Source organism: Balaenoptera musculus, chromosome 19, assembly GCF_009873245.2.
Source record: "Balaenoptera musculus isolate JJ_BM4_2016_0621 chromosome 19, mBalMus1.pri.v3, whole genome shotgun sequence".
NCBI lineage: Eukaryota > Metazoa > Chordata > Mammalia > Artiodactyla > Balaenopteridae > Balaenoptera > Balaenoptera musculus.
The window spans coordinates 60,134,519-60,159,559 of NC_045803.1; the positions used below are offsets into that span (position 1 = coordinate 60,134,519).

The 25,041-nt window shown below is 44.1% G+C and overlaps 1 protein-coding gene and 1 pseudogene across 1 annotated transcript in view; one reads left to right on the top strand and one right to left on the bottom strand.

The window, feature by feature from the left end:
- LOC118884646 overlaps positions 1–24,568 on the top strand; it is a 43,258-nt gene extending 18,690 nt beyond the window's left edge. Inside the window, exon 3 of the mRNA XM_036832348.1 lies at positions 24,375–24,568. Within this exon, the coding sequence (XP_036688243.1) occupies positions 24,375–24,514 (140 nt within the window). The 3' untranslated portion in view covers positions 24,515–24,568. The remainder of the gene's footprint in view (positions 1–24,374) is intronic.
- LOC118885543 lies at positions 19,337–20,510 on the bottom strand (annotated as a pseudogene).
- Positions 24,569–25,041: the final 473 nt, after the last annotated feature.

Here is a 25,041-nt window from a genome sequence, read left to right on the forward strand (position 1 = left end):
AAGTGTGGGCTGTCCCGAAACCCCCGAGGCAATACTTTCCAGGTATATTGTTGCATTGGGCCTGAGTGGGAGTTAGTCCACTTGAAGGCAAACAGGTACTGAGATGAGGGATGAACTGGGGTACAAAAGAAGGCATCCTTGAGGTCAAGCCCAGTAAACCATCTGGCATCTCCAGGAACCTGGGCTAATATAAGGGTTGGCCATGAGGAGATGTATAGGGAGTGCCTCAGTTACTGATCTAAGGTCTGTACCGTTCGATATTCCCCATTTGGTTTAACAACTGCATGAAGACTGACAGGGCACTAAGAGGCCATGTTTCAAGAATTTATGAGGGGTTGCAAACGTTTTCTTGCTCCCAACTTTATGGGGTACTGCCTCTTGTTAGGATAAGTGAGTTTTGGCTTAAGGCTGATTTTTACAGGTTGGGCACTTAGAGCTTTCCCAGGGATTCCTTTGTCCCAGACTGCAGGGTTTACTGCGTGTAGAATATGGTTGGGAATAGGCCCTTGTTCTTCCAGCTGATTTGTCTTAGAGTCAAGAAAAGGGGCTGCTTGGGGCCTCCTAACTGTAACACGGCTCCGCGGGAGCCCAGAAGGTCTCTCCCCAGTAGTGGGGTAAGACCCTCAGGCACAACTAAAACGCCATGTGAGATCAAACCCTGTTCAAATTGACAAGCGAGAGGCCCAGGTTAGAAACGGGTGTGAGGCTTTCCAGTGACACGTCACTGCAGCTTTTGGAGGAAGGAGGTCCAGCGTGAGAGATCAGGACAGAGTAAGTGGCTCCCGTATTAATTAAAAAATTGATTTTCTTACCTGCTACATCAGGGACCACCCAGGGCTCCTTGATGGAGATAGACATCTTGTTGCAGGGAGCCACCGGAATCCCCGGGCCTCCTCAGTCATCCAGCATGGCCATCTCGGGGGTGGGAGCCCCCCTTCCCTTTCGGGACTGGGGACAGTCCCACTTCCGATGACCTGTTCGTTTGCAGACCGGGCATGGAGCAGGGGTTCTTTTTGGCGCTTTTGGGCCCAGTGGCCGGTTGACTTGCATTTGAAGCATTCCCCCTTGCTGGTTTATACCTCTAGGCGGACGGTGAAGCTTCCTTGGCCCCCTTGGGTTGTCCTGAGGTCGCAAGGCATGGCTGACAGCTACGGCTATCAGTTTAGCTTGAGCCCTGGCCTGCCTGTTTTCACGTTGGGTTCTCTCTTCCTCCTCAGCTTGATCTCGATTATTAAATACCCCAAAGGCCACCTCTAGGAGTTAGGACATAGGTGTTTGTGGGCCTAATTGTAATTTTTGGAGTTTCCGCCTAATATCAGGGGCGGATTCACTGATAAAATGTTGTCCCGGAAGGCATTTACCCTCGGGAGTGGAGGGATCAATGTTAGTAAATTTTCTAAAAGCCTCCACAAGCTGTCCCTGAAAGAGGGCTGGATGTTCTTTTTCTTCTTGCGTCACTCCTTTAACCTCTTCATAGTTAACTGGCTTTTTGATACACCTTCTCATCCCTTCTAGTATACATTGGATCATGTGCTTCCTGGCTTCTGTTCCCTCACGGGAGGGGCTCCTGATTTGGGACTGCGTCTCCACCCATAACAAAATGTTCGGGTTGGTCCCTGGCAAGCTGATCAGCGTGCCCCTGGGCTGCTCCCCAAGTCTCTGTTTTTCCTCAGGGGTACAGCAAATAGACAGGACTATTTGGACATCCTTCCAGGTTGAATCAAATGCCAGAGTTAGGGCCTGAAACCCTTCAGCAGACTTACTAGGGTCTTCCGAAAACCGGCCCAGTCTCTGCTTGCATTGGGCTAAGTTGGTTAAAGAGAACGGCACATGTACTCTGATTGTCCCTTCGCCATTTGCCACTTCCCTAAGAGGGCGTAATTTCCCTGGTCCTGGGTGATAGGAGGTTCCACTACGAGTTACCCCAGAGGGACTAGCTTCTGCCTCCTGGGGTAACGGAGGGTATAAAGGAACATAGGGAGGCGGAGTGTAGATTGGTCAGAGGTATCTGAAGAAGTAGGTGGCTCTGGAGACCTGGTTTCCCCCCTGAGAATTGGGGAAGGTTAAAAGGGGATCATCTAAAATGTTGAAAGTGTTTTCTGATTCCCCTGGCTTTTGATTACAGGAGCAGCATAGAGTGGGGTTTTGGTAAAGGACCATGAAGGCTTGAAGATGGGAAACCTCAGTCCATTTTCGATCTTGCGACAGTAAAGATCCAATTGCAAGATGGTATTGTAATTTAGAGACCCGTTTTCAGGCCATTTTTCTCCATCCCCCAACCTATATAAAGGCCAGGCAGTGTTACAGTAAAGTTTAAGTTTTTCGCTTTTCAGCCCATTTATTTTAAAAAATTTCCAGTTTTTAAGGGTACGTTCCAGAGGTGTTTCTTCTGGCTTAGAGGATCCTCCCGTGTTCAGTAACCTGCAGCTTAGAAAGAGCGCTCCTAGAAATGAAGTCCAACGTCTCAGAGACGTTTACTAGGAGGCTTTTGTCGGGAGGGGGTCGGAGTGTCCTCCGAATTCCCTTCTGACTTAATGGGATTTTGAGCATCCTGTACTCTCCCATTGCCTAACCAGACGTCTCTGGTCAGCCCCGTCCCTCGCTCGAGGGGTCCCCAGTAGGGGACGTTTGAACCAGTGTCAGGGCGTTGCCAGGACTCTCCTAGAGGGGGATCTGTTGTCTATAAAGTTTCCCTATGCTGGGGTGTATTCCTCGAGACTGAGCATCTATAAAGCCTAGGATGTGGGCTGCTTGGAAGTGGCCAGTCCAATAGGTAGTCTGTAACAGTGTATGGGCTGCCAAGGCCTGGAGTGAGGGGGTCCTAGAGGTGCAGAGAGAGACTCCTGGAGGAAGTGGAGTTGGGAGCAATGGAAGATGCCACAGGGGTCAGGACCTGAGGGCCTAGAAGTGGGCGTATTCCCACGGGGCAGTTTTTGGACATAGAGTAAGGTGAGAGACAGCGGAAGAGCCCCAAACCCTTTCCCCTACCTGTTTGGTGTCTGTGATAAAATTGGGGAGAGCCTGATGGTTCCATCTGACACAGGCAACAGCGAGTTTGGACAGTGTTTCCCATGTAGTTTAACATACCAACCCAGTTAGTTTAGGATCTTTCTTTGGAATGCTCCAGGGGCCCTTTGAAGCACCCCAAAGTTAGCTGGAGATCAAAAGAACTTTAGTTAAAATTTGATATTTGGGAAGTCTGTCAAAAGTTTTAAAACACCTGGTCAGATAGAATCATAGGTCGCTGTGAAACAATGATTCCTTGAGCTAAGTAAGGTGAAAAAAAGATTCCAAACGTTAATACAGATCACTTAAAGGCACAGAAACTCACACGATCTGTTATCAAAAGCAGCATTCCAGGAAAATTTTGTTCTGAGAGAGAAGAACCAAATCCCGTCTTGCATCAGCCTACTCATAAAATCCTTTTACATAAATAAACTTAATCCAACCTTAGAAAATTGTGACCACATACAAAAGTCTTTTCCCAGTGGTCCTTTTCTGCAAACCTTCTGCAACTTTCTATAACCATCTTTTGTCCCTTATTTTTTTCCATTCAGAAATAACCAGTTTTAGGACAAAAATCATCCCTTTCTCCTTTCAACAAAATATATTTCCATTCCTCATACCTTTTCTGGAAACACACGTCCTATTTCCCTTATGCAACTGTGAACTGTCTTCTACACTGGCATTCTACAGATTGGTAGGGAACATCTCAAGGTGGCACCAAAAATCTTTGGTTTCTCTCTCACAAGAAGACAAAAGTGGGTAAATTTAGACCCGTTTAGCAGTTAATGTTCCAATATTTCATCTTATTTGAAATAGCCTGAATAGTCAGTGAATCCCTATCATTTAACTTAGTTTCAAGTTACCAACATTTGGAGGGACTATTCTAGTATTTATTTATTTATTTATTTAGGCTGTGCTGGGTCTTAGTTTTGGCATGCGGGATCTTTTTTTAGTTGCGGCATGCAGACTTCTTAGTTGCAGCATGTGCACTCTTAGTTGCGGCATGCATGTGGGTTCTGGTTCCCCGACCAGGGATGGAACCCAGGCCCCCTGCACTGGGAGCGCGGAGTCTTACCCAGTGGACCACCAGGGAAGTCCCTGGAGGGACTATTCTAGATGGAGACTTCCAAAACATAATTATTCCTACAGTGTTTCCCAAAAAGCGCTCATCTCAGTTACATTTAGTTAAAAATTTAATTATATCAAGTTATTTTCCTTCTTGTCAGATTTTATAACAGAAACAATATGCTCTTGTTGACTTCCAGTAACCGTAGGTACAATAAACGCATTATACTTAACGTTGATGACGCTAAAAACAGGTCTGTATTGGGAATTCCCAAATGAGGACTTGGCGCTCTCACTGCCAGGGGCCTGGGTTCAATCCCTGGTCAGGGAACTGAGATCCCGCAAGCCACGCGGCACGGCCAAAACTAAAACGAAAACAAACAAACAAAAACAGGTCTGTATTAATTAAACCCACAAGCTTAAGCTAGCTCTAGTACCAGGTATTAATTTAATATTGAATATTTCCCAGATCACATGAACCTGAAATGTATTCTGGTGAGTTTTCTTTTATATTTCTGAGAATGTTTATAAGTGCTCGCTTTCCTTTAAGCTAATTAAATACAGCTCATTTATAAGTGAATTTTTACATAAAGACAGAACCAGAGATCTCAGTTTTCCCACTTGGATTTAGAAAGGCCTCTTTTTTTCCCTCAGTCTGGGGGACTACAGATGGATCAGGTAGTTCCTGAGCGTCCAGGCAGGATAGTTACATTGCAAAGGCAGAGGAGAGAGATGCAAGCTCCTCTCCCTTTTTTTTTTTTTTCTCTTTAAAATCCCACTAAAACCCAAGGCTGGAGTCTCAGGCCACGTGGGCTGTGTTTGTATTTCAAGGCTTAAATGCTCCATCATGCCCACAACGTCAGCAGAGACTTGTAGGAGCAGTTGGACAGACAAAACTACATAAAACAAAAACACCAGTGACGAAAACTTAAAGACACAAACAAGAAGTTATCAGGGTAAAGGGGACAGGAGTGCAGGTATAAGCATCAAGGGAGAGGTGCAGGGAGGAGGGACAGAAAAGACTGGAAGGGAGAGACAGCAGGAAACTGAAGGTGAGAACGCTGGGGTGATGGGGCTTCCAGCCACTACCCGATGCGAGGCCGGCGCCTCTGTCCCTCTCATGACTCTCCGGTCGGGGGAAGCCCGCTGCACCAGGGTCTGCGCCGCGTAAGGCGAGCCTCTCCCCGCTCTGCTTGTCACCCGTCAAGGTGAGCCGTGGCTGGCCAGAGGGAGCAGGTCTCACCAGCTGAGAGGAGTGACGCTGTAGCTGCCTGCCATCCACTGTCTCGGAAGGAGAGGACCGAAGTACGAGAGGACAGAGAGACAGCAGGAGAGGGAAAAAGAAAAGGGGGAGGGGAAAGCGTTGCCTGAATGAGGGTCCTGAGGCCCCCAGAGGCCAGGAAGGCAGACTTACCAAACGTGGTGATGCTGAAACAGGAGATTCAGGCGGCCACTTGTCAGCCACGGGGAAGCTGCATCCGGTGGCCCCCAAGGTGCCCAGATCCTCTCCCCAGAAGGGGGCAACTGCCCCACGATGGGCGCCACTAACTCTGATACCGACCAGGGTTCTTGGCCTCCTTAATCAATAGAAATTGATCGGGGCCAGAGAAGAAATTCAGGCAAGGCTTTAGCGGGATCCCTGCCACAGAAGCGGGTAGCGAGAACCAGTAACAGGTTCCCTTGCTCGCTCCCCGAGGAGGGGCGAGCTGGTTCCTTATGTGGGGTGAGGGCAGGGGTGTGTCTGGTGGGGGGGGCGGAGGGGTGCCTTAGGTGGTCTGCCCACCCCTTTGTGGTGCTGAGTGCAGGGCGCACACGCGTACCCCGCTCTTGCGCGGGACCTCCTGCTTTTGCTCTGGGCTCTGTAGACGTGGCAGTTGGGGTTTTTGGTCTTTTTGTATCTAGTTCATAATTTGCCCCAACTGCGCATGCACGCCGTTATTTTTAGTCCCTTGTAATTTCTTTGTATTTGTTGCTGGAGGAGACGTGTGTCCAGGTGCAGGCCCTGCAGCAGAGGCCCCAGGTCCCAGCCTGTCCCAGTTCCACCTTTAAGTACCTTACAGTAGCACGCTTCCATTTCTCCCACACTTTTCTTGATCTGTTGTTGTTAACATTGTATGTTTCTTGTGCTGTAATCAATAAGTGCATTGTTGTCACTTTTTAAACAGGCAGTTATGTTTTAAAGGAATACATGAGCTATATCTTATTTGTTTAGCCATGTAGTTAATTCTAAAGATCTTTGTTTCTTTACGTAGATGCAGAATTCTCTGATATTATTTTACTTTTGTCTGTAGGACTTCTTTTAAGACTTCTTGTAGTGTGGGTCTGTTTGAGACTAATTATTTTTACTTTTGTATCATAAATGTCTTTATTTCACTTGAGGTTTTCTTTTTTTTTCTTATTGTGTTAAAATACACATAACATAAATTTACCACCTTAGCCGTTTTTTAGTGTACAGTTCAGTGGCGTTAAATACTTTCACATCGTTGTGCAGCCATCACCACCACCATCCACCCACATGACTCTCTTCATCTTGTAGAACTGAAACTCTATACCTGTTAAATAGCTCCTGATTCTCCCCCTGCCCGGGTGACCACCGTTATATTTTCTGTCTCTGATTTTGACTACTCACCGTACCTCATATAAGTGGAATCGTACAGTATTTGTCTTATTTCATTTAGCATAACGTCCTTAAGGTTCATCCATGCTCTAGCGTCTATCAGTACATATCAGGTATATATGCCACCTTTTCTTTATGCATTCATCTGTCAGTGGATAGCTGGGTTTGTTCCATGTTTTAGCCGTTGTGAATGGTGCTACGATGAATGTGGGTGTACAGGTATGTCTTGGAGACCCTGGTTTCAATTCCTTTGGGTATGTACCCAGAAGTGGGATTGCTGGATCATATGGTAAGTGTATTTCTAATTTTTTGCAGAACCTCCATATTGTTTCCACAGTGGCCGCACCATTTTACGTCCCCACCAGCAGTGTAGGAGGGTCCCAGTTTCTCCACGTCCTCACCAGCGCCTGTTGTTTTCTGTTTTGTTTTGTCGTTAGTAGCCATCCTAATGTGTGTCAGGGGGAATCTCATTGTGGTTCTCATCTGCATTTCCCTAGTGATTAGTCATGTTGAGCATTTGTCCATGTGCTTATTGACCATTTGTATATCTTCTTTGGAGAAAGGACTATTCAAGTCCTTTGCCCATTTTTTTTGTTTCGTTTTGGCCGTGCCGCACGGCATGTGGGATCTTAGTTCCTCGACCAGGGGTCAAACCTGTGCCCCCTGCAGTGGAAGCTCAGAGTCCTAACCACTGGACCTCCAGGGAATCCCCTCCTTTGCCAGTTTTTTAAAAAATACTTATTTATTTATTATTTATTTATTTTGGCTGTGCCAGGTCTTAGTTGCAGCACGCGAGATCTTCATTGCGGCATGGGGGATCTTTAGTTGTGGCATGTGAATCCTTGCGAACTTCTTAGTTGCGACCTGCGGACTCTTAGTTGCGATATGCATGCAGGATCTAGTTCCCTGACCAGGGATCGAACCCCGGGCCCCCTGCATTGGGAGCATGGAGTCTTACCCACTGGACCACCGGGGAAGTCTCCCTTTGCCCATTTTTGAATTGAGTTGCTTGTTGGTTTTTTTTCTGGTTGAGTTTTACGGGTTCTCTATATATCCTGGATATTAATCCCTTATCAGAGATATGATTTGCAAATATTTTCTCCCATTTCGTGGGTTGTCTTTTTACTCTGTTGATAGTGTCTTTTGATGCATTTTTAAATGTTCATGAAGTCCGGTTTGTCTATTTTTGTTGTTGTTGCCTGTGCCTTTGGTGTCATATCCAAGAAATCATTACCTTCGTGACATTACCAGCATCATGAAGCTTTTGCCCTACATTTTCTTCTAAGAGTTTCATAGTTTTACGTTGTACACTTAGGTTTGATCCATTTTGAGTTGATTTTTGTATATGCTGTTAAATAATTATGGGTCCAGCTCCATCCTTCTGCATGTGGATGTCTTTCCCAGCACCATTTGCTGAGGAGATGGCCCTCTCCATGTTGAATGGTCCTGGCATCCTGTGTAAAATCACCTGCCCATGGATGTGAGGTTTATTCTTGGGCTCTCTATTCAGTTCCATCGGTCTGTGTATCTGTCTTGAGGGCAGGTGCACACTGATTACTGTACCTTTGGAGAAAGTTTAGAAATCAGGAAGTGTGTCCTCCAGCTTTGTACTTTTTCAGGATTGTTTTGGCTGTTTGGGGTCCCTTGAGATTTTATAGGAATTTTAGAATGAGTTTTCTGTTTATGTAAATAAAATGTCCTTACAATTTTGATAGGGATTGCATTGAATCTGTAGATCACTGTAGGTGGTCGTGACATCTTAGCAACATGAAATCTTCCAATCCATGATCATGGGCTGTGTGTCCATTTATTTATGTTTTCTTTAATTTCTTTCAGCAGTGTTTTATAGTCTTCACTGTGTAATTCTTTCACCTTCTTGGTTAAGCTAATTCCTAAAAATTTTATTCTTTGCGAAGCTTTTGTAAAAGAAATTTTTTTAGTAATTTTCTCTTCAGATTGTTCGTTTCTTTTTCTTTAGCTTTCACTAGTTTGATTATGATTTGTTTAGGTATGGCTTTCTTTCGGTTTATCTTCTTTAGGGTTTTCTTAGCTTCTTGAATCTGTAAGTTTGTATCTTTTGCCCAACTTGGAATGTTTTTTAGCCTTTTATTTCCTCAAATTTTTCAGCACCATCTTCTTTCTCTTCTCCTTCTGGGGTTCCGGTCACATAAATGTTAGACTTTTTGTTTATGTCCCCCAGGTATCTGAGGATCTGTTCATTTTTAAAATTTAATTTTTCTCTTTGTAGTTCAAATTGAATAATGTCTATTGATCTCTCTTCAAGTTCACTGAATCTTTCCATTCTGCTGTTAAGTCTATACAATGAGTTTATTGTGCTTACTTTATTTTTCAGTTCTGAAATTTCAACTTGGGTTTTCTTGATATCTTTTATTTCTTTTATGAGATGTTCTATTTTTAGCATTTGTTTGAAGAACATTCGTGATTGCTTCTTGAGAGTATTTGCATAATAAACATCGTATTTGTCAGATAATTCCAACATCTTTGCCATTTTGGCACTGGTATCTGTTGATTGTCTTTTCCTATGTGAATTGAGTTTTTGTGGTTTTCATATGCTGAAGAATTTTTTTAACTGTATCCCAGACGTGTGAGACCCTGGGTCTTTATTTTGAAACTATGGAGACAGGTACTTATGTGGGGTTTTTTTGTTTTTGTGTTTTTTAAAAAATTATTTATTTGTTTATTTTTGGCTGTGTTGGGTCTTCATTTCTGTGCGAGGGCTTTCTCCAGTTGCGGCAAGCGGGGGCCACTCTTCATCGCGGTGCGCGGGTCTCTCACTATCGCGGCCTCTCTTGTTGCAGAGCACAAGCTCCAGACGCGCAGGCTCAGTAGTTGTGGCTCACGGGCCTAGTTGCTCTGCGGCATGTGGGATCTTCCCAGACCAGGGCTCGAACCCGTGTCCCCTGCATTAGCAGGCAGATTCTCAACTGCTGCGCCACCAGGGAAGCCCAGGTACTTACGTTTTATCAGGCAGCCCACCTGGATAGATTCAAGCAGTAAGTTCCAACCTGCTTCTGTGAGCTGTAGTTCCACTGTCAACTCAGTGCAGAGCCTTTGTGGTTCTCTTCTGATCTGTCCCAGGTGTGCATCACGTAATGGCAGTTTGTGATCTGGGTATGCGTGGTCTCTGTGTTCCCAGAGTTTGTAGTGTGCTATTTAGAAACAAATCCATGCATGTATGAGTGGGGCTGAGCCCTGGAGTAAAAAAAGACGTTTTATGGGATCGCTTTCCTGAGCTGCTCTCTATCCACAATCGCCTGGTGCTTTCTGCGCCGCCCCTTTTTTGATCCTCTGGGCAGAAACTTGGGCCTCTAGTTACCCTGCTCTGCTTGAACTATGTTTGGGTCCACATCCAGGCCCACGTAGTGGGAGGAGAGAGAGGGAAGAACGCAACGGGAGTTGACCCCACCCTCTTGGTCTCAGAGCTACTGTGAGCGGAAGAAGTTTTCCTTCCTCAGAATACTGACCCCCCCCCCGCCCCCGCCCCAGCTGCAGCCAGTCCTGCCACATGAGAGGATGGAGGGGAAAAGGAACAGAGGGATTTCCGTGCTCACTTTGAGCATTAGGAACCCCCCTTTTCTCTCCTCCAGCCAGAAGTGAAAGTTTTCTCCTGGATCTCTGTCTGCGCCACTTACTGCCTTCTGGATTTCAGCCTGTATTAAGTTGAGGCGATGACGCTGGAAGAAAAGACAGCTGTGAACTCAGTGCTGGGTCAGCAGTACTTCAGGTTTTGGTATCTCCCCGTTGCACTTGCTGCTGTTTCCTTCTCCATCCTTACCTAGCTGTGCTGTCATGCTGCTCAGGCTCAGTGCTGTATTCAGCTGGAGAGAAGGGTAAAGCGTGTCTGCTCCGTCGCACCTGGAACTCGAAGCCTCTGTTCACGGTGCTGGCCCCAAGGATGTCCTCCAGCCCAGGTCCTGCTCTGGCTGCCTTGTTAGCTCAGGGGTCTCAGTGGGCACCCCGCCCACATACTTCTTTTGCTAATTATGTGGTGAATTAGCTCAATTTTTTTTTTCTATCAAATTACCTCAAAGTATTTTCTAATTTCCCTTGTAATTTCTTCTATGAATATTTATGAGTGTGATGTCTAATTTCCACATATTTTTTGAATTTTCCAAATTCCCTCCTGTTTTTGATTTCTGATTTTATTCCATTGTGGTTGGAGAACATACTTTATATTATATTATCTCAGTCCTTTTAAATTTACACAGCCTTGATTTATGGCCTAGCATATGGTCCTTCCTGGAACACATTCCACGTGCACTTGAGGAGACTATATACTTTGCTGTTGTGGGTGGGGTGTTCTATAGATGTCTAGTTGGTTTATGGTGTTAAGTCCTCTGTTTCCTTGTTGATCTTCTGCCTGCTTACTCCAGCCATTATGAAAAATGAGAGGAGTGAAGTCTCCAGCTATGACTGTTGTCTGTCTATAGGTAGCATATAGTTGAGTCATAATCTTTTTAAAATCAATTCTGTCAATCTCTGCCTTTTAACTGGAGAGTTTAATTCACGTACATTTAAAGTAATTATTGACAAGACTTCTGACATTTTGCTCTTTCTATGTGTTGTCTGTTTTCTTTGTCAGTTCCTCCACCACTGCCTTGTTTTGTTAGATATTTTCATGTATTCCATGTAAATTCCCATTTCTTTTACTATATGTTAAAAAAAATTGGTGTGGGGCTTGCAATTAACATCTTAACTAAAATAACCTAGTTTAATTGAACAGTAAGGGAATTTCAATAGTATCCAAAAACTTTGTTCCAACATAACTATCTCCTTCCTACCTTTGTGCTGCAGGTCACGTACAAGTTACATCTTTATACATTGTAAATGCATCAACAGTTTTATAATTATTGCTTTATGTGGTTGTCTTTTAAATAAAACAGAAGAGTTTAAAACAAAAATGCATTTACACTGTCTTTTGTTTACCCGTATAGTTGTCTTTAGCAGTGTTTTTTATTTCTTTATGTGAATTCAAGTTTTTATTTAGTGATTTTCATTTGAGCCTGAGGGCCTCTTTTTAGTATGTCTTGAAGGGCAGATATACTAGCAATAAGTTCTCTGTTTTTGTTTATCTGGAAATGTCCTACTTTCTCCTTCACTTTTTGAAGGATGGTTTCACCAGGTAGAGAATTCCTGGTTGACCGTCTTTCAGCATCTTGAGTATGTCATGCCACTGTCTTCTAGCCCCATGGTTTCTTTTTTTTTTTTTTTTCAGTTTTTTTTTTTTTATGTGGACCATTATTTTCAAAAAGTCTTTATTGAATTTGTTACAATATTGCTTCTGTTTTACATTTTGGTTTTTTGGCCGCGAGGCATTTGGGATCTTAGCTCGCCGACCAGGGATCGAACCCCCACCCCCTGCACTAGAAGGCGAAATCTTAACCACTGGACCTCCAGGGAAGTCCCTGGCCTCCATGGTTTCTGATGAGAAGTCAACTGTTAATCCTACTGAGGGTCCATCTGGTGGCCTGAACTGATTTCTCTTGCTACTGTCAATATTCTTTGTTTTTTGCTTTTGACAGTAAGATTCTGATGCATCTAGGTGTGGAGCTCTTTGAATTTATGTCCTTGTAGTTTATTGAGCTTCTTGGAGATAGATTAATGTTTTTCATTAAATTTGGGTAACTTTTGGCCCTTATTTCTTCAAATATTCTTTCTGCCCCATTCTCTCTCTCCATCTAGGATTCCCACTATGCATAAGTTGGTACACTTGATAGCAGCCAACAGGTCTCTGAGGCTCTGTTCATTTTTACTGTTTTTCTTTCTTTTCCTCAAATTAGACCATACTAATTGATCTGTCTCCAAATTTGCTGATTCTTTCTTCTACCAACTCAAATTTAGCTTTTGTACTTTTCAATTATGGAATTTCCCCTTGTGTCTTTAAAAACTTTTGTTCTCTCTCTTTAATGGTACCCTGTCTTTGGCGGGATACTGTTCTCTTAACTGTCATATTAATTCTTTAGACATGATTTCCCTTAGTTATTTGTACATATAAAAGCTGATTTTGTCTTTGTCTGATGTATTAGGGTTCTCCAAGGAAACAGAATCATTAGAAGATATATAGCTCGATGGATAGCTCGATTGTTAGGACTTAGTTTCTCTGACTGTGGAGGCTGGCAAGTCCAAAATCCACAGGTTAGGCTGGCAGGCTGACCCCAGGGCCAGGGGATGCTGCATTTTGAGTCTTCAGGCAGTCTGGCTGGCAGAATTCCCTCCTCACTGGGGGACGTCAGTCATTTTTTGTTAAGGCCTTCAAATGATTGGATGAGGCCTTCACATGACCTCCATAATATGGAGAATAGTCTGCTTTACTCAACTTCTAGCGATTCAGATGTTAACCACATCTAAAAAATACCCTCACAGAAACATCTAGAGTAATATTTGACTGAAATTCTGTGTACTGTGGCCTAGCCAAACTGACATAAAATTAACCATCTTTCTTCCCATTTCTCTCTTTCTTTCTAGGACTCCGTTTCAGCATTATCGGTACCCTTGATCATACCCTGCTGGTCTCCGAAACTGTTCATTTTCCTTCGTTCATTTTTCCCCTGTTTCTCACGTGTGATAAAATCTCAACTGATGTGTCTTCAAGTTTGCTGGCTCTTCTGCCCGCTCAAGTTCATTTAATGTGCTTTCAACCACGGAATTTCCATTTCCTTTTTGAAATAATTTTTTTCTTTACTGGTATTCTCTATTTGGTGAGAACCATTCTGTCATATTAATTCCTTAGACATAATTTCATTTAGTTCTTTGAACATGATTTATGAAAGCTGACTTATCTAGTATGTTTAACATCTGGGCCTCCTCAGAGATAGTACCTATTAGCTGATTTTTAAAAAAAATAAATTTACATACATACATACATATACACACACACACAGACATACATTTATTTATTTATTAGTTATTTCTTTATCGTTGGCTGCATTGGGTCTTCGTTGCTGTGTGCGGGCTTTCTCTAGTTGCAGCGAGCGGGGGCTACTGTTTGTTGCCGCGTGCGGACTTCTCATTGCGGTGGCTCCTCTTGTTGCGGAGCACGGGCTCTAGGCACGCGGGCTTCAGTAGTTGTGGCTCGCGGGCTCTAGATCACAGGCTCAGTAGTTGTGGCGCACGGCCTTAGTTGCTCTGCTGCATGTGGGATCTTCCCAGACCAGGCCTCGAACCCGTGTCCCCTGCATTGGCAGGCGGATTCTTAACCACTGTGCCACCAGGGAAGTCCCCTATTAGTTGATTTTTAAAAACGTTCCCCAGTTTCTGGGTCATACTTTGTTTCTTTGCATGTCTCCTAATTTTCTGTCCCAAAGTAGACATTTTCTTTTTTCTCTTTTTTTTGGGGGGCCGCACTGTGTGGCATCTTAGTTCCCTGACCGGAGAGCGAACCCGCGCCCCCTGCACTGGAAGTGTGGAGTCTTAACCACTGGCCCACCAGGGAAGTCCCCAAAGTAGACATTTTAAATAATATAATGTGGTGACTCAAGAAATCAGTTTCCTACTCCCCAGACTCTCTGCTGTTGCTGTTGTTGGTTGCTCTTGCTGCTGCGGTTAGTGACTTTCCTGAACTAATTCTGTAAAGTCTGAGCTCCCTGTTGTGTGTGGGTTTTGAAGTCTCTGTGCTCTTAGCTCGTTACTCAACTAATGATTAGACAGATTTCCTTAAAAGCCTTGATCCAGTAAGTCATCTACCCTTTACCCAAAGGCTCTTCAGTATCCCCGCAGGTTACAGTTCTGCCTTGGCCTTTACCTCCTGCTTCCGCAAGGCCTCAAGGTTAACCCAAAATGAGAAAATAGGATGTTCTCAGTTATTTCCTACGCATGCACACAGACCTGCACATGTGCATGGACTTGTGTGTCCCCAGGAGTATGTCAGAGCATTTAAGAGTATTCATGGGTGGGCATTTTATTCCCCAGATCTTCCTTTTTTTTTTCCACTTTATGTGTGTATGTATTTTAATTGAAGTATAGTTGATTTACAATGTTGTGTTAATAACTGCTGTACAGCAAAGTGCTTCAGTTATACATACACATACATATTCTTTTTTATATATTCTTTTCCATTATGGTTTATCATAGGATATTGAATGTAGTTCTCTGTGCTGTACAGTAGGACCACGTTGTTTATCCATTCTGTATATAAAAGCTTACATCTGCTCACCCCAACCTCCCACTCCCTCCCTCCCCCAAACCCCTCCCCCTTGGCAAACACCAATCTGTTCTCTCTGTCCGTGAGTCTGTTTCTGTTTCATAGACAGGTTCATTTGTGTCATATTTTAGATTCCACATATAAGTGATAACATGGTATTTGTCTTTCTCTTTCTGACCTACTTCACTTAGTGTGATAATCTCTGGTTGCATCCATGTTGATGCAGATGGCATTATTTCATTCTCTTTATGGCTGAGTAGTATTCCGTTGTATATATGTATCACATCTTCTTTTCCGTTCATCTGTCGGTGGACCTTTTGGTTGTTTCTGTGTCTTGGCTATCGTAACTAGTGCTGCAGTGAACGTTGGGTGCATGTATCTTTTCAAATTATAGTTTTCTCTGGACATATGCCCAGGAGTGGGATTGCTGGATCCTATGGCAACTCTACTTTTAATTTTGTGAGGAACCTCCATACTGTTTTCCATAGTGGCTGCACCAATTTACATTCCCACCAACAGTGCAGGAGGGTTCCCTTTTCCCCACACCCTCTCCAGCATTTGTTATTGTAGACTTTTTAATGATGGCCGTTCTGACCGGTGTGAGGTGGTACCTCATTGTAGTTTTGATTTGCATTTCTCTAATCATTAGCAATGTTGAACATCTTTTCATGTGCCTATTGGCCTTCTGTATTTCTTCTTTGGAGAAATGTCTATTTAGGTCTTCTGCCCATTTTTGCAATTGGGTGGTTTGTTTGTTGTTGTTGTTGTTGAGTTGTATGAACTGTTCGTAACTTTTAGAAATTAATCCCTTGTCGATTGCATCATGTGCAAATATTTTCTGCCATTCCGTAGGTTGTGTTTTCGCTTTGTTTATCGTTTCCTTTGCTGTGCAAAAAAGCTTGTAAGTTTGATTAGGTCTCATTTGTTTATTTTTGGTTTTATTTCTATTGCCTTGGGAGACTGACCTAAGAAAACAATAGTATGATTTATGTCAGAGAATGTTTTGCCTGTGATCTCTCCTAGGAGTTTTATGATGTCATGTCTTATGTTTAAGTCTTTAAGCCATTTTGAGTTTATATTTGTGCATGGTGTGAGGGTGTGTTCTGATTTCATTGATTTACATGCAGCTGTCCAACTTTCCCTGCACCACGTGCTGAAGAGCCTGGCTTTTTCGCATTGTATATTCTTGCCTTCTTTGTCAAAGATTAATTGACCGTAGGTGTGTGGGTTTATTTCTGGGCTCTCTATTCTGTTCCATTGATCCATATGTCTATTTTTGTGCCAGTACCATTCTGTTTTTATTACTGTAGCTTTGTAATGTTGTCTGAAGTCTGGGAGGGATATGGCTCTTGCTTTGTTCCTTTTCTTCAGGATTGCTTTGGCAATTCTGGGTCTTTTATGGTTCCATATGAATTTTAGAATTACTCATTCTAGTTCTGTGAAAAATGTTATGGGTAATTTGATAGGGATCACATTAAATCTGTAGATTGCTTTGGGTAATATGGCCATTTTAACAATATAATTCTTCCAATCCAAGAGCATGGGCTATCTTTCCATTTCTTTGAATCAGCTTCAATTTCCTTTATTAATGTTTTATAGTTCTCAGTGTATAAGTCTTTCACCTCCTTGGGCAGGTTTATTCCTAAGTATTTTATTTTTGGGGGTGCAATTTTTTTTTTTTAAATCTCTTTTTTTTTTTTAATTTTTTAAAAAGTATTTATTTATTTATTTATGGCTGTGTTGGGTCTTCGTTTCTGTGCGAGGGCTTTCTCTAGTTGTGGCAAGCGGGGGCCACTCTTCATCGCAGTGCATGGGCCTCTCATTATTGCGGCCTCCCTTGTTGCGGAGCACAGGCTCCAGACGCGCAGGCTCAGTAGCTGTGGCTCACGGGCCCAGCTGCTCCACGGCATGTGGGATCTTCCCAGACCAGGGCTCGAACCCGTGTCCCCTGCACTAGCAGGCAGACTCCCAACCACCGTGCCACCAGGGAAGCCCTTGGGGGTGCAATCTTAAAACATATTGTTGGACTTCCCTGGCAGCCCAGTGGTTACAACTCCATGCTTCCACTGCAGGGGGCACAGGTTCCATCCCTTGTTGGGGAACTAAGATCCTGCATGCCAGGTGGCGCAGCCAAAAAAAAAAAGGTATTGTTTATTTAAATTACCTTTCTGATATTTCATTGCTGGTGTACAGAAATGTGACCTATTTCTGTGTGTTAATGTTGCATCTTGCTACCTTGCTGAATTCGTTTATCAGTTCTAGTAGTTTTTGTGTGGAGTCTTTAGGGTTTTCTATATATAGTATCATATCATCTGCATATAATGACAATTTTACCTCTTCCCTTCCAATTTGTTTACATTTTATTTCTTTTTCTTGTCTGATGGCTGTGGCTAGGACTCCAATCCTGTGTTAAATAGAAGAGGTGAGACTGGGCATCCTTGTTTTGTTCCAGATTTTTAGCAGGAGGGTTTTCAGCTTTTCACCATTGAGTATTATGTTGGCTGTGGGTTTGTCATAAATAGCTTTTATTATATTGAGATATGATCCCTCTATACCCACTTTGGTAAGAATTTTTATCGTGAATGGATGTTGAATCTTGTTAAATGCTTTTTCTGCATCTGGCGAGATGATCATGTGGTTTTTGTTTATGTGGTGTATCGTACTGATTTCCATACATTGAACCATCCTTGTGAACTTGCGATGAATCACACTTGGTCATGGTGTATGATCTTTTTTATGTGTTGTTGGATTCGGTTTGCTAATATTTTGAGAATTTTTGCATCTATATTCTTCAGAGATATTGGCCTGTAACTTTCCTTTTTGGTGGTGTCTTTGTCTGGTTTTGTTATCAGGGTGATGGTGGCTTCATAGCATGTCTTTGGGAGTGTTCCCTCCTCTTCCATTTTTTTGGGAAGAGTTTGAGAAGGATCAGTATAAGTTCTTTTTTGTATGTTTGGTAGAATTCACCGGTGAGGCCATCTGGTCCTGGACTTGTGTTTGTAGGGAGTTTTTTAAAATTACAGATTCTATTTCACTTCTAGTGATCAGTCTGTTTAAATTATCTATTTCTTCCTGATACAGTTTTGGTGGGCTATATGTTTCTAGAAACTTGTCCATTTCTTCTAGGTTGTTGAATTTGTTGGCATACACTTGTTCATAGTATTTTCCCTTATGGTTTTTTATATTTCTGCGGCATCAGTTGTTATGTTTCCTTTTTCATTTCTTATTTTATTTGGGTTCTCTCTCTTTTCTTTTTGGTGAGCCTGGCCAGAGATTTGTCCATAGTGTTTATCCTCCAAAGAACCAACTCTTGGTTTTATTGATTTATTTCTATTTTTTTAATCTCTATTTTATTTCTTTCTTCTCTGATCTTTATTATTTCCTTCCTTCTGCTGAATTTAGGTTTTGCTTGTTCTTCTTTTTCTAATTCTTTTAAGTGGTGGGTTAGGTTGCTTGAGATTTTTCTTGTTTTTAGAGGAAGGCCTGTATTGTTATGAACTTCCCTATAACAGCTGCTTTTGTTGCATCCCATAGCTTTTGATGGTTCTGTTTTCTTTTTTTTTTTGATTTTGTATGGTTGTATTTTCATTTTTTCAAGGTATTTTTAAATTTCCTCTTTGATTTCATCATTGACCCATTGGTTTTTTAGTAGCATGTTATCGTTTTTTTCCCATATCTTTTTTTTTTCTAATGTCTGATCTTATTTGTTAGAATATCTCATTTTTTAAATAATTTGGTTAGTTTTATGTTAGATAATGAATATTTTCTCAGTTTTATTTCTTGTTTCAAATTTTTATTTTATTTATTTGGCTGCATCAGGTCTTGGTTGTGGCATGCAGGATCTTTGTTGCAGCGCACGGGCTTCTCTCTAGTGGCACGTGGGCTCTCTAGTCATGGCGCGTGGGCTCCAGAACACGCAGGCTCAGTAGCTGTGGTGTGTGGGCTCTCTAGTTGTGGCGCACGGGCTCCAGAGCACGTGGGCTCAGTAGTTGTGGCATGTGGGCTTAGTTGCTCCGTGGCATGTGGGATCTTAGTTCCCCGATCAGGGATTGAACCTGCGTCCCCTGCATTGGAAGGCGGATTCTTACCACCACGCCACCAGTGAACTCCTAGAACATCTCATTATTTTTTTTTTAATTTATTTAGTTACTTTATTTTTGGCTGCGTTGGGTCTTCATTGCTGTGCATAGGCTTTCTCTAGTTGTGATGAGCAGGGGCTACTCTTTGTTGCAGTGCGCGGGCTTCTCATTGCATTGGCTTCTCTTGTTACAGAGCACAGGCTCTAGGCATGCGGGCTCCAGTAGTTATGGCACGTGGGCTCAGTAGTTGTGGCTCGTGGGCTCTAGAGCGCAGGCTCAGTAGTTGTGGTGCATGGGTTTAGTTGCTCCGCGGCATGTGGGATCTTCCCGGACAAGGGCTCAAACCCGTGTCCCCTGCGTTGGCAGGCAGATTCTTAACCACTGCACCACCAGGGAAGTCCGAACATCTCATTTTTGACTGGACTCAGAAGCTCTCAGAGAGGACAGCCTCCATCTCTTGACATTCTGTTCCCGGCATTTTTCTTTGGCCTCCTTCATTCTCTTGGCCAAGAGTTTAGCATATTCTGCAGTCTCTGCCTTAGTTTTCCTAGAATGCTGTTTCTTCAGAGCAATACACCGACGTTTGTGTTGCAGACACATGGAGTAAAGGATACTGAACTTGTGTGCTTTGGTCCTAGATTTCTTACCTTAGTTTAGGGGGTTTCTCACAACATACTGGTGGACATCATCTTCTTTAGAGAGACTGAAAAGTGTGCAGATCCTGCTAGCTCTTTTTATTGATTGATCGATTGATTTTTTTATTTTTTGGCTGTGTTGGGTCTTCGTTGCTGCGCGTGGGCTTTCTCTAGTTGTGGCAAGTGGGGGCTGCTCTTCATTGTGGTGCATGGGGTTCTCATTGAGGTGGCTTCTCTTGTTGCGGAGCACGGGCTCTAGGCGCGTGGGCTTCAGTAGTTGTAGCACGTGGGCTCAGTAGTTGTGGCTTGTGGGCCCTAGAGCACAGGCTCAATAGTTGTGGCTTGCGGGCTCTAGGCACGCGGGCTGAGTAGTTGTGGCTCGTGGGCTCTAGAGCACAGGCTCAGTAGTTGTGGCTCACGGGCTTAGTTGCTCTGCGGCATGTGGGATCTTCCTGGCCCAGGGCTCGAACCTGTGTCCCATGCGTTGGCAGGCGGATTCTTAACCACTGAGCCACCAGGGAAGTCCCTCTGCTAGCTCTTTTGGGTCCCAGGCGATGAGGCACAGTAGTATCAGTGAGTCCAGTAATACTTTTCTCCCTTTTTTTTACGAAGACCAAATTGAGACCACTCAGATTGGCATCCACAGTGCAACCCCATACAGATTTGTGAATTCTTTCTCCAGTTCTCCTTGGTCTGTAACAGGAATGTCCCTTACTCAGTAGCAGGCGGATGTGGCCATGGGTTAAGACACTTTGCTTTATGGGGAAACCCTGTTTGTCATTCCCACCACTTATTCGGACCACATAACCCTTCCGTTCTTCACCCAGAGTGTCAGCAGCAACTTCTTTGGCCGTACGATTCTCATAAAAGGCGTGAAGTTTTCATTCATCATCCACTTCAGTGAGTTTCTGGCAGCCAGTGGCCAGGAAAGAAATGTTCAGCTTCATCCTGAAGTGGCCAGCTGCGTCCAAGGCACCACCTAAAAGAGCTCTCGTTTCTTTTCCTGTGGTTAATTTCTAGTCTCATGCCATTGTGGTCAGAAAAGATGCTTGAGATAATTGCTATACTCTGAAATTTGTTGAGGCTTATTTTGTGCCCTAGTATGTGGTCAGTCCTATATAATGTGCCATGTGCCCTTGAAAGGAATGTGTATTCTGGTTGTTTTGGGTGTAATGTCAGTTAAGTCTTACTGTTCTATTGTGTCATTTGGGATCTCTGTTGCCTTACTGATTCTCTGTCTAGAAGCTCTGAGTGGGGTGTTAAAGTCTCCTCCTACTACTATTATTGTATTCCTGTCAGTTTCTCTCTTTATGTCTGTTATTTGTTTTACATATTTGAGTGCTGCTATATAAGGTGCATATATGTTGACGAGTGTAATATCCTCTCCTTGTATTGATCCTTTTATCATTATATAGTGTTCTTTATCTTTCTTTATGGCTTTTGTTTTAAAGTCTATTTTGTCTGATATGAGTATTGCGACCCCCACATTCTTGTCATTTGTGTGCATGAAATATCTTTTTCCATCCCCTTACTTTCCATCTGTGTGTGTCCTTTGCCCTAAAGTGGGTCTCCTGTAGGCAGCATATTGTAGGCTCTTTTTTTTTTTTTTAATCCAATCTGCCGCTCTGTGTCTTTTGATTGGAGCATTTAGTCCATTGCCATTTTAAGGTAATTATTGACAACTTTTTGTTTCTCCTTTTGTGGTTTGATGATTTTTTTTTGGCCATGCCATGCGGCTTGAGGGATCTTAGTTCCCCTACCAGGGATTGAACCCGGGCCCTTGGCAGTGGGAGCTCGGAGTCCTAAGCACTGGACCGCCAGGGAATTCCCCGATGATTTTCTCTTGTATTATACTTATGTCCTCTTCTTTTTGGTTTTTGTGAATCTGTTGTATGTTTTTGATTTGTGGTTGCCCTGGTTTTCAAGGATGTTAACCCCTTCCTATATCTGCTTGCCTTAGACTGGTAGTCATATAGGCTCAAACACATTCTAGGAAATGAAAACAAGTCTACATGTTCTTCCTCTCCTGCCCCACGTTTTATGAATTTGATGCCCTTTTACGTCTTCATCTTCTTCCTGTGGCTCTTCATTCTGGTCATCACCACTTTCCCAGAAATTTTCTGATTTTTAAAAAATCTGTGTACTGGCTTATTTAAGTGATTTACTTTCCAATTGTGATTTTTCTGTTTCCTATAGATTCTTCGTTCTGTTCTATTTAGAGACGACCTTTCAGTGTTTCCTTTAGGATAGGTTTAGTATTGCTGTATTCTTTTAGTTGTTGCTTGTCTGAGAAATTCTTTATCTCTCCTTTTTTCTAAATGATAATCTTGCTGGGTAGAATGTCCTAGGTGGCAGATTTTTCCCGTTCAGGACTTTGACTCTGTCTTGCCACTCCCTTCTGGCCCGCAATGTTTCTGTAGAGAAATCAGCTGATAGCCTAATGGGGGTTCCCTTGTCACTAACTCTTTGTTATTCTCTTGCTGCCTTTAGAATCCTCTCTTAATCTTTACATTTTGCCATTTTTATTATAATATGTCTTGGTGTAGGTTTGTTTGGGTTTACCTGGTTTGGGACCCTCTGTGCTTCCTCTACCTGGATATGTTTCGTTCTTTAGATTTGGAAAGTTTTCAGCCGTAATTTCTTCAGATACATTTGTGATGCCCTTTTCTCTGTTTTTCCATTCTGGAATCCCTATTACGTGTAGATTGGCACGCTTTATATTCTCCCATAGGCCTCTTATATTGCTATCTTTTTTTTTTTCATTTGGCTTTCTCTCTGCTTTTCTGATTGGGTCATTTCCTCATTTCCATTGTTCTACCTTCACTTATTCATTCTTCTGCTATTCATTGCCTTTAGCTCAGCTTTTGTCTCTGCAAATGAGTTTTCTAATTTTTTGGGGTACCCTTCAGAGTTTGTTTCTTTTTATAGTACTGTGCATTTCTGTCGATAGCCGTTCTTTTATTTTTTTAATGTATTTATTTATTTATTTATGGTTGCGTTGGGTCTTTGTTGCTGTGTGCAGGCTTTCTCTAGTTGCGGCAAGCGGGGGCTACTCTTCGTTGTGGTGTGCAGGCTTCTCATTGCGGTGGCTTCTCTTGTTGCAGAGCATGGGCTCTAGGCACGTGGGCTCAGTAGCTGTGGCTCGTGGGCTCTAGAGCGCAGGCTCAGTAGTTGTGGCGCATGGGCTTAGTTGCTCCATGGCATGTGGGATCTTCCCGGACCAGGGCTTGAACCCGTGTCCCCCTGCATTGGCAGGCGGATTCTTAACCACTGTGCCACCAGGGAAGTCCCCGATAGCCTTTCTTAATTCCTTAATTTCCTTTTTGAAATCAGTGTCTATTGGAGTGAAGAGGTGTGTGTTATTGGTTCTTTCAGCAGAATTCTCTTGTCTTTTAACTGGGAGCGGTTCCTCTTCTTCTTCTTTCTCTTACTCTGTGTGTTTAGGAGAAACAGTTATCTCCTGTGGTTTTGGAGGGCTGTTTACATGTGGGGGCATCCCCGTGTAGCTCCTGTGGGTTTCATATATTTGGTACCTGGTTTTGGAGGGCTGTTTACATGTGGGGGCGTCCCCGTGTAGCTCCTGTGGGTTTCATATATTTGGTACCAGGGCTGTTTTTAGTATGGATACCTGTCAGCTCTTTCCTTAGTGTGTGCTGGTTGTTTTCCCCTTGCTAGGGGTGTGCAGATGCGGCAACTGGTAACCGGTCCTGGGTTTCTCGACAGCGGTGGCAGCTTAGGCACACCCCCAGAGTATGCGATGGGAGTGGAGGTGGCTCGCGACCAATCCTGGAGCCCGTGCAGTCCGTGTCCCGCTCTCTGCGATCCCACACGCAGGGGAAAAGGCTACAATTGCAGGTCCCGCTCCTCCTCTCACGCACCCCCCCGAACAATGGTGCCCGGCCTCCAAGGCAACCCAGGCTTCCTCTGCGTACACCCTCAGTTGCAGTTGCACCGGATTCCAGCCCCACCCCCCAGGCTGTTTCCGCACAATCAACCCAAGTTTTCTCCCCGGGTCTGACATCCGAAGCCTGAATTTCAGCACCCATTCCCCCCCGCCCGGGTGACCACCGTTATATTTTCTGGCTCTCTGATTTTGACCCCTCAGAGTACCTCATATGAGTGGAATCATACAGTATTTGTCTTATTTCATTTAGCATAATGTCATTAAGTTTCATCCATGCTCTAGCATCTATCAAGTACCTCATTCCTTATGAAGGTTGAAAAAATACCAGTGTCTATATATGCTGCCTTTTCTTTATCCATTCATCTGTCAGTGGATAGCTGGGTTTATTCCATGTTTTAGCCGTTGTGAATAGTGCTGCAGTGAACGTGGGTGTACAGGTATGTCTTTGAGACCCTGGTTTCAATTCCTTTGGGTATGTACCCAGAAGTGGGATTGCTGGATCACATGGTAAGTGTACTTGATGAACCTCCACTGTTCTCCACAGTGGCTGCACCATTTTACATTCCCACCAGCAGTGCAAGAGGGTTCCAGATTCTCCACGTCCTCACCAAGTGCTTGTTGTTTTCTGTTGTTGTCGTTGTTCGTAGCCATCCTAATGAGTGTCGGGGGGTATCAAATTGTGGTTCTCATCTGCATTTCCCTAGTGATTAGTCATGCTCAGCGTTTGTTCTTCTTTGAGAAAGGACTATTCAGGCCCTTTGCCCATTTTTGAATTTTTTGTTTTGTTTGTGGTTGGGATTTACGGGTCCTCTGTTTATATCCTGGATACTCATCCCTTTTTGTTCTCTGGGGCCCACCCCGCACAGCCATGTGACGAGGGCATCTGTGCCATTGTCTCTCATGGCAGGAAGTCACACGCAGAGCCAGGAAAGCGACGTCGTGATGTCACAATGTCATTGTGGTGTAGACACGCCAGAGCATGGGGTACACCTCCAGATGCGCTTGCTGCAGCAGGACCAGCACCTACAACAGGCGGGACCTCTCTGAGTGCGGGGTCTCTGTGGGGTGGCCTGAAGTTGCTGATGCCAGGATGTGCCAGATGAACAGGTGCGACCTAATTCATGCTGTTTAGAAAGACACTGGGCAGTGAAGGCTCTGGCCCCGCCCCAGGGCCACTCGAGGTGGGACCAGCCAGGGGCGGGGGGCAGGGATTCGCACAAAGGGGAATGCAGAGTCGGGGTGTCTCTGAGGCAGAAACCGAGGGCTTGGGTCAGGCCAGGCAGCCCAGAAAGAGGAAACCGGGGCTGCTCTGTGGGGCACGCTGGTGGCACAGGGCTGGGCTCTCACTCCCGAGTGGGGTCATGTCTGCAGCTCCCACCCCCGCCAGGTACAGGAAGCATGGGGGAGGGAGCGAGGTGCCCGAGGACTCGGGCAGGGGCTAGGGCCACCCCAGACCCCCTGCCTGGCCCTGCAGCCTCCACCCGTTGCCCTCCAGCTGGAGCCCGCCGTTGGATGGGAACCGTGGGTGGAGCGGGCGGGGCAGACGCCTCTGCTCAGAAAGGGGCCCCCGGCCC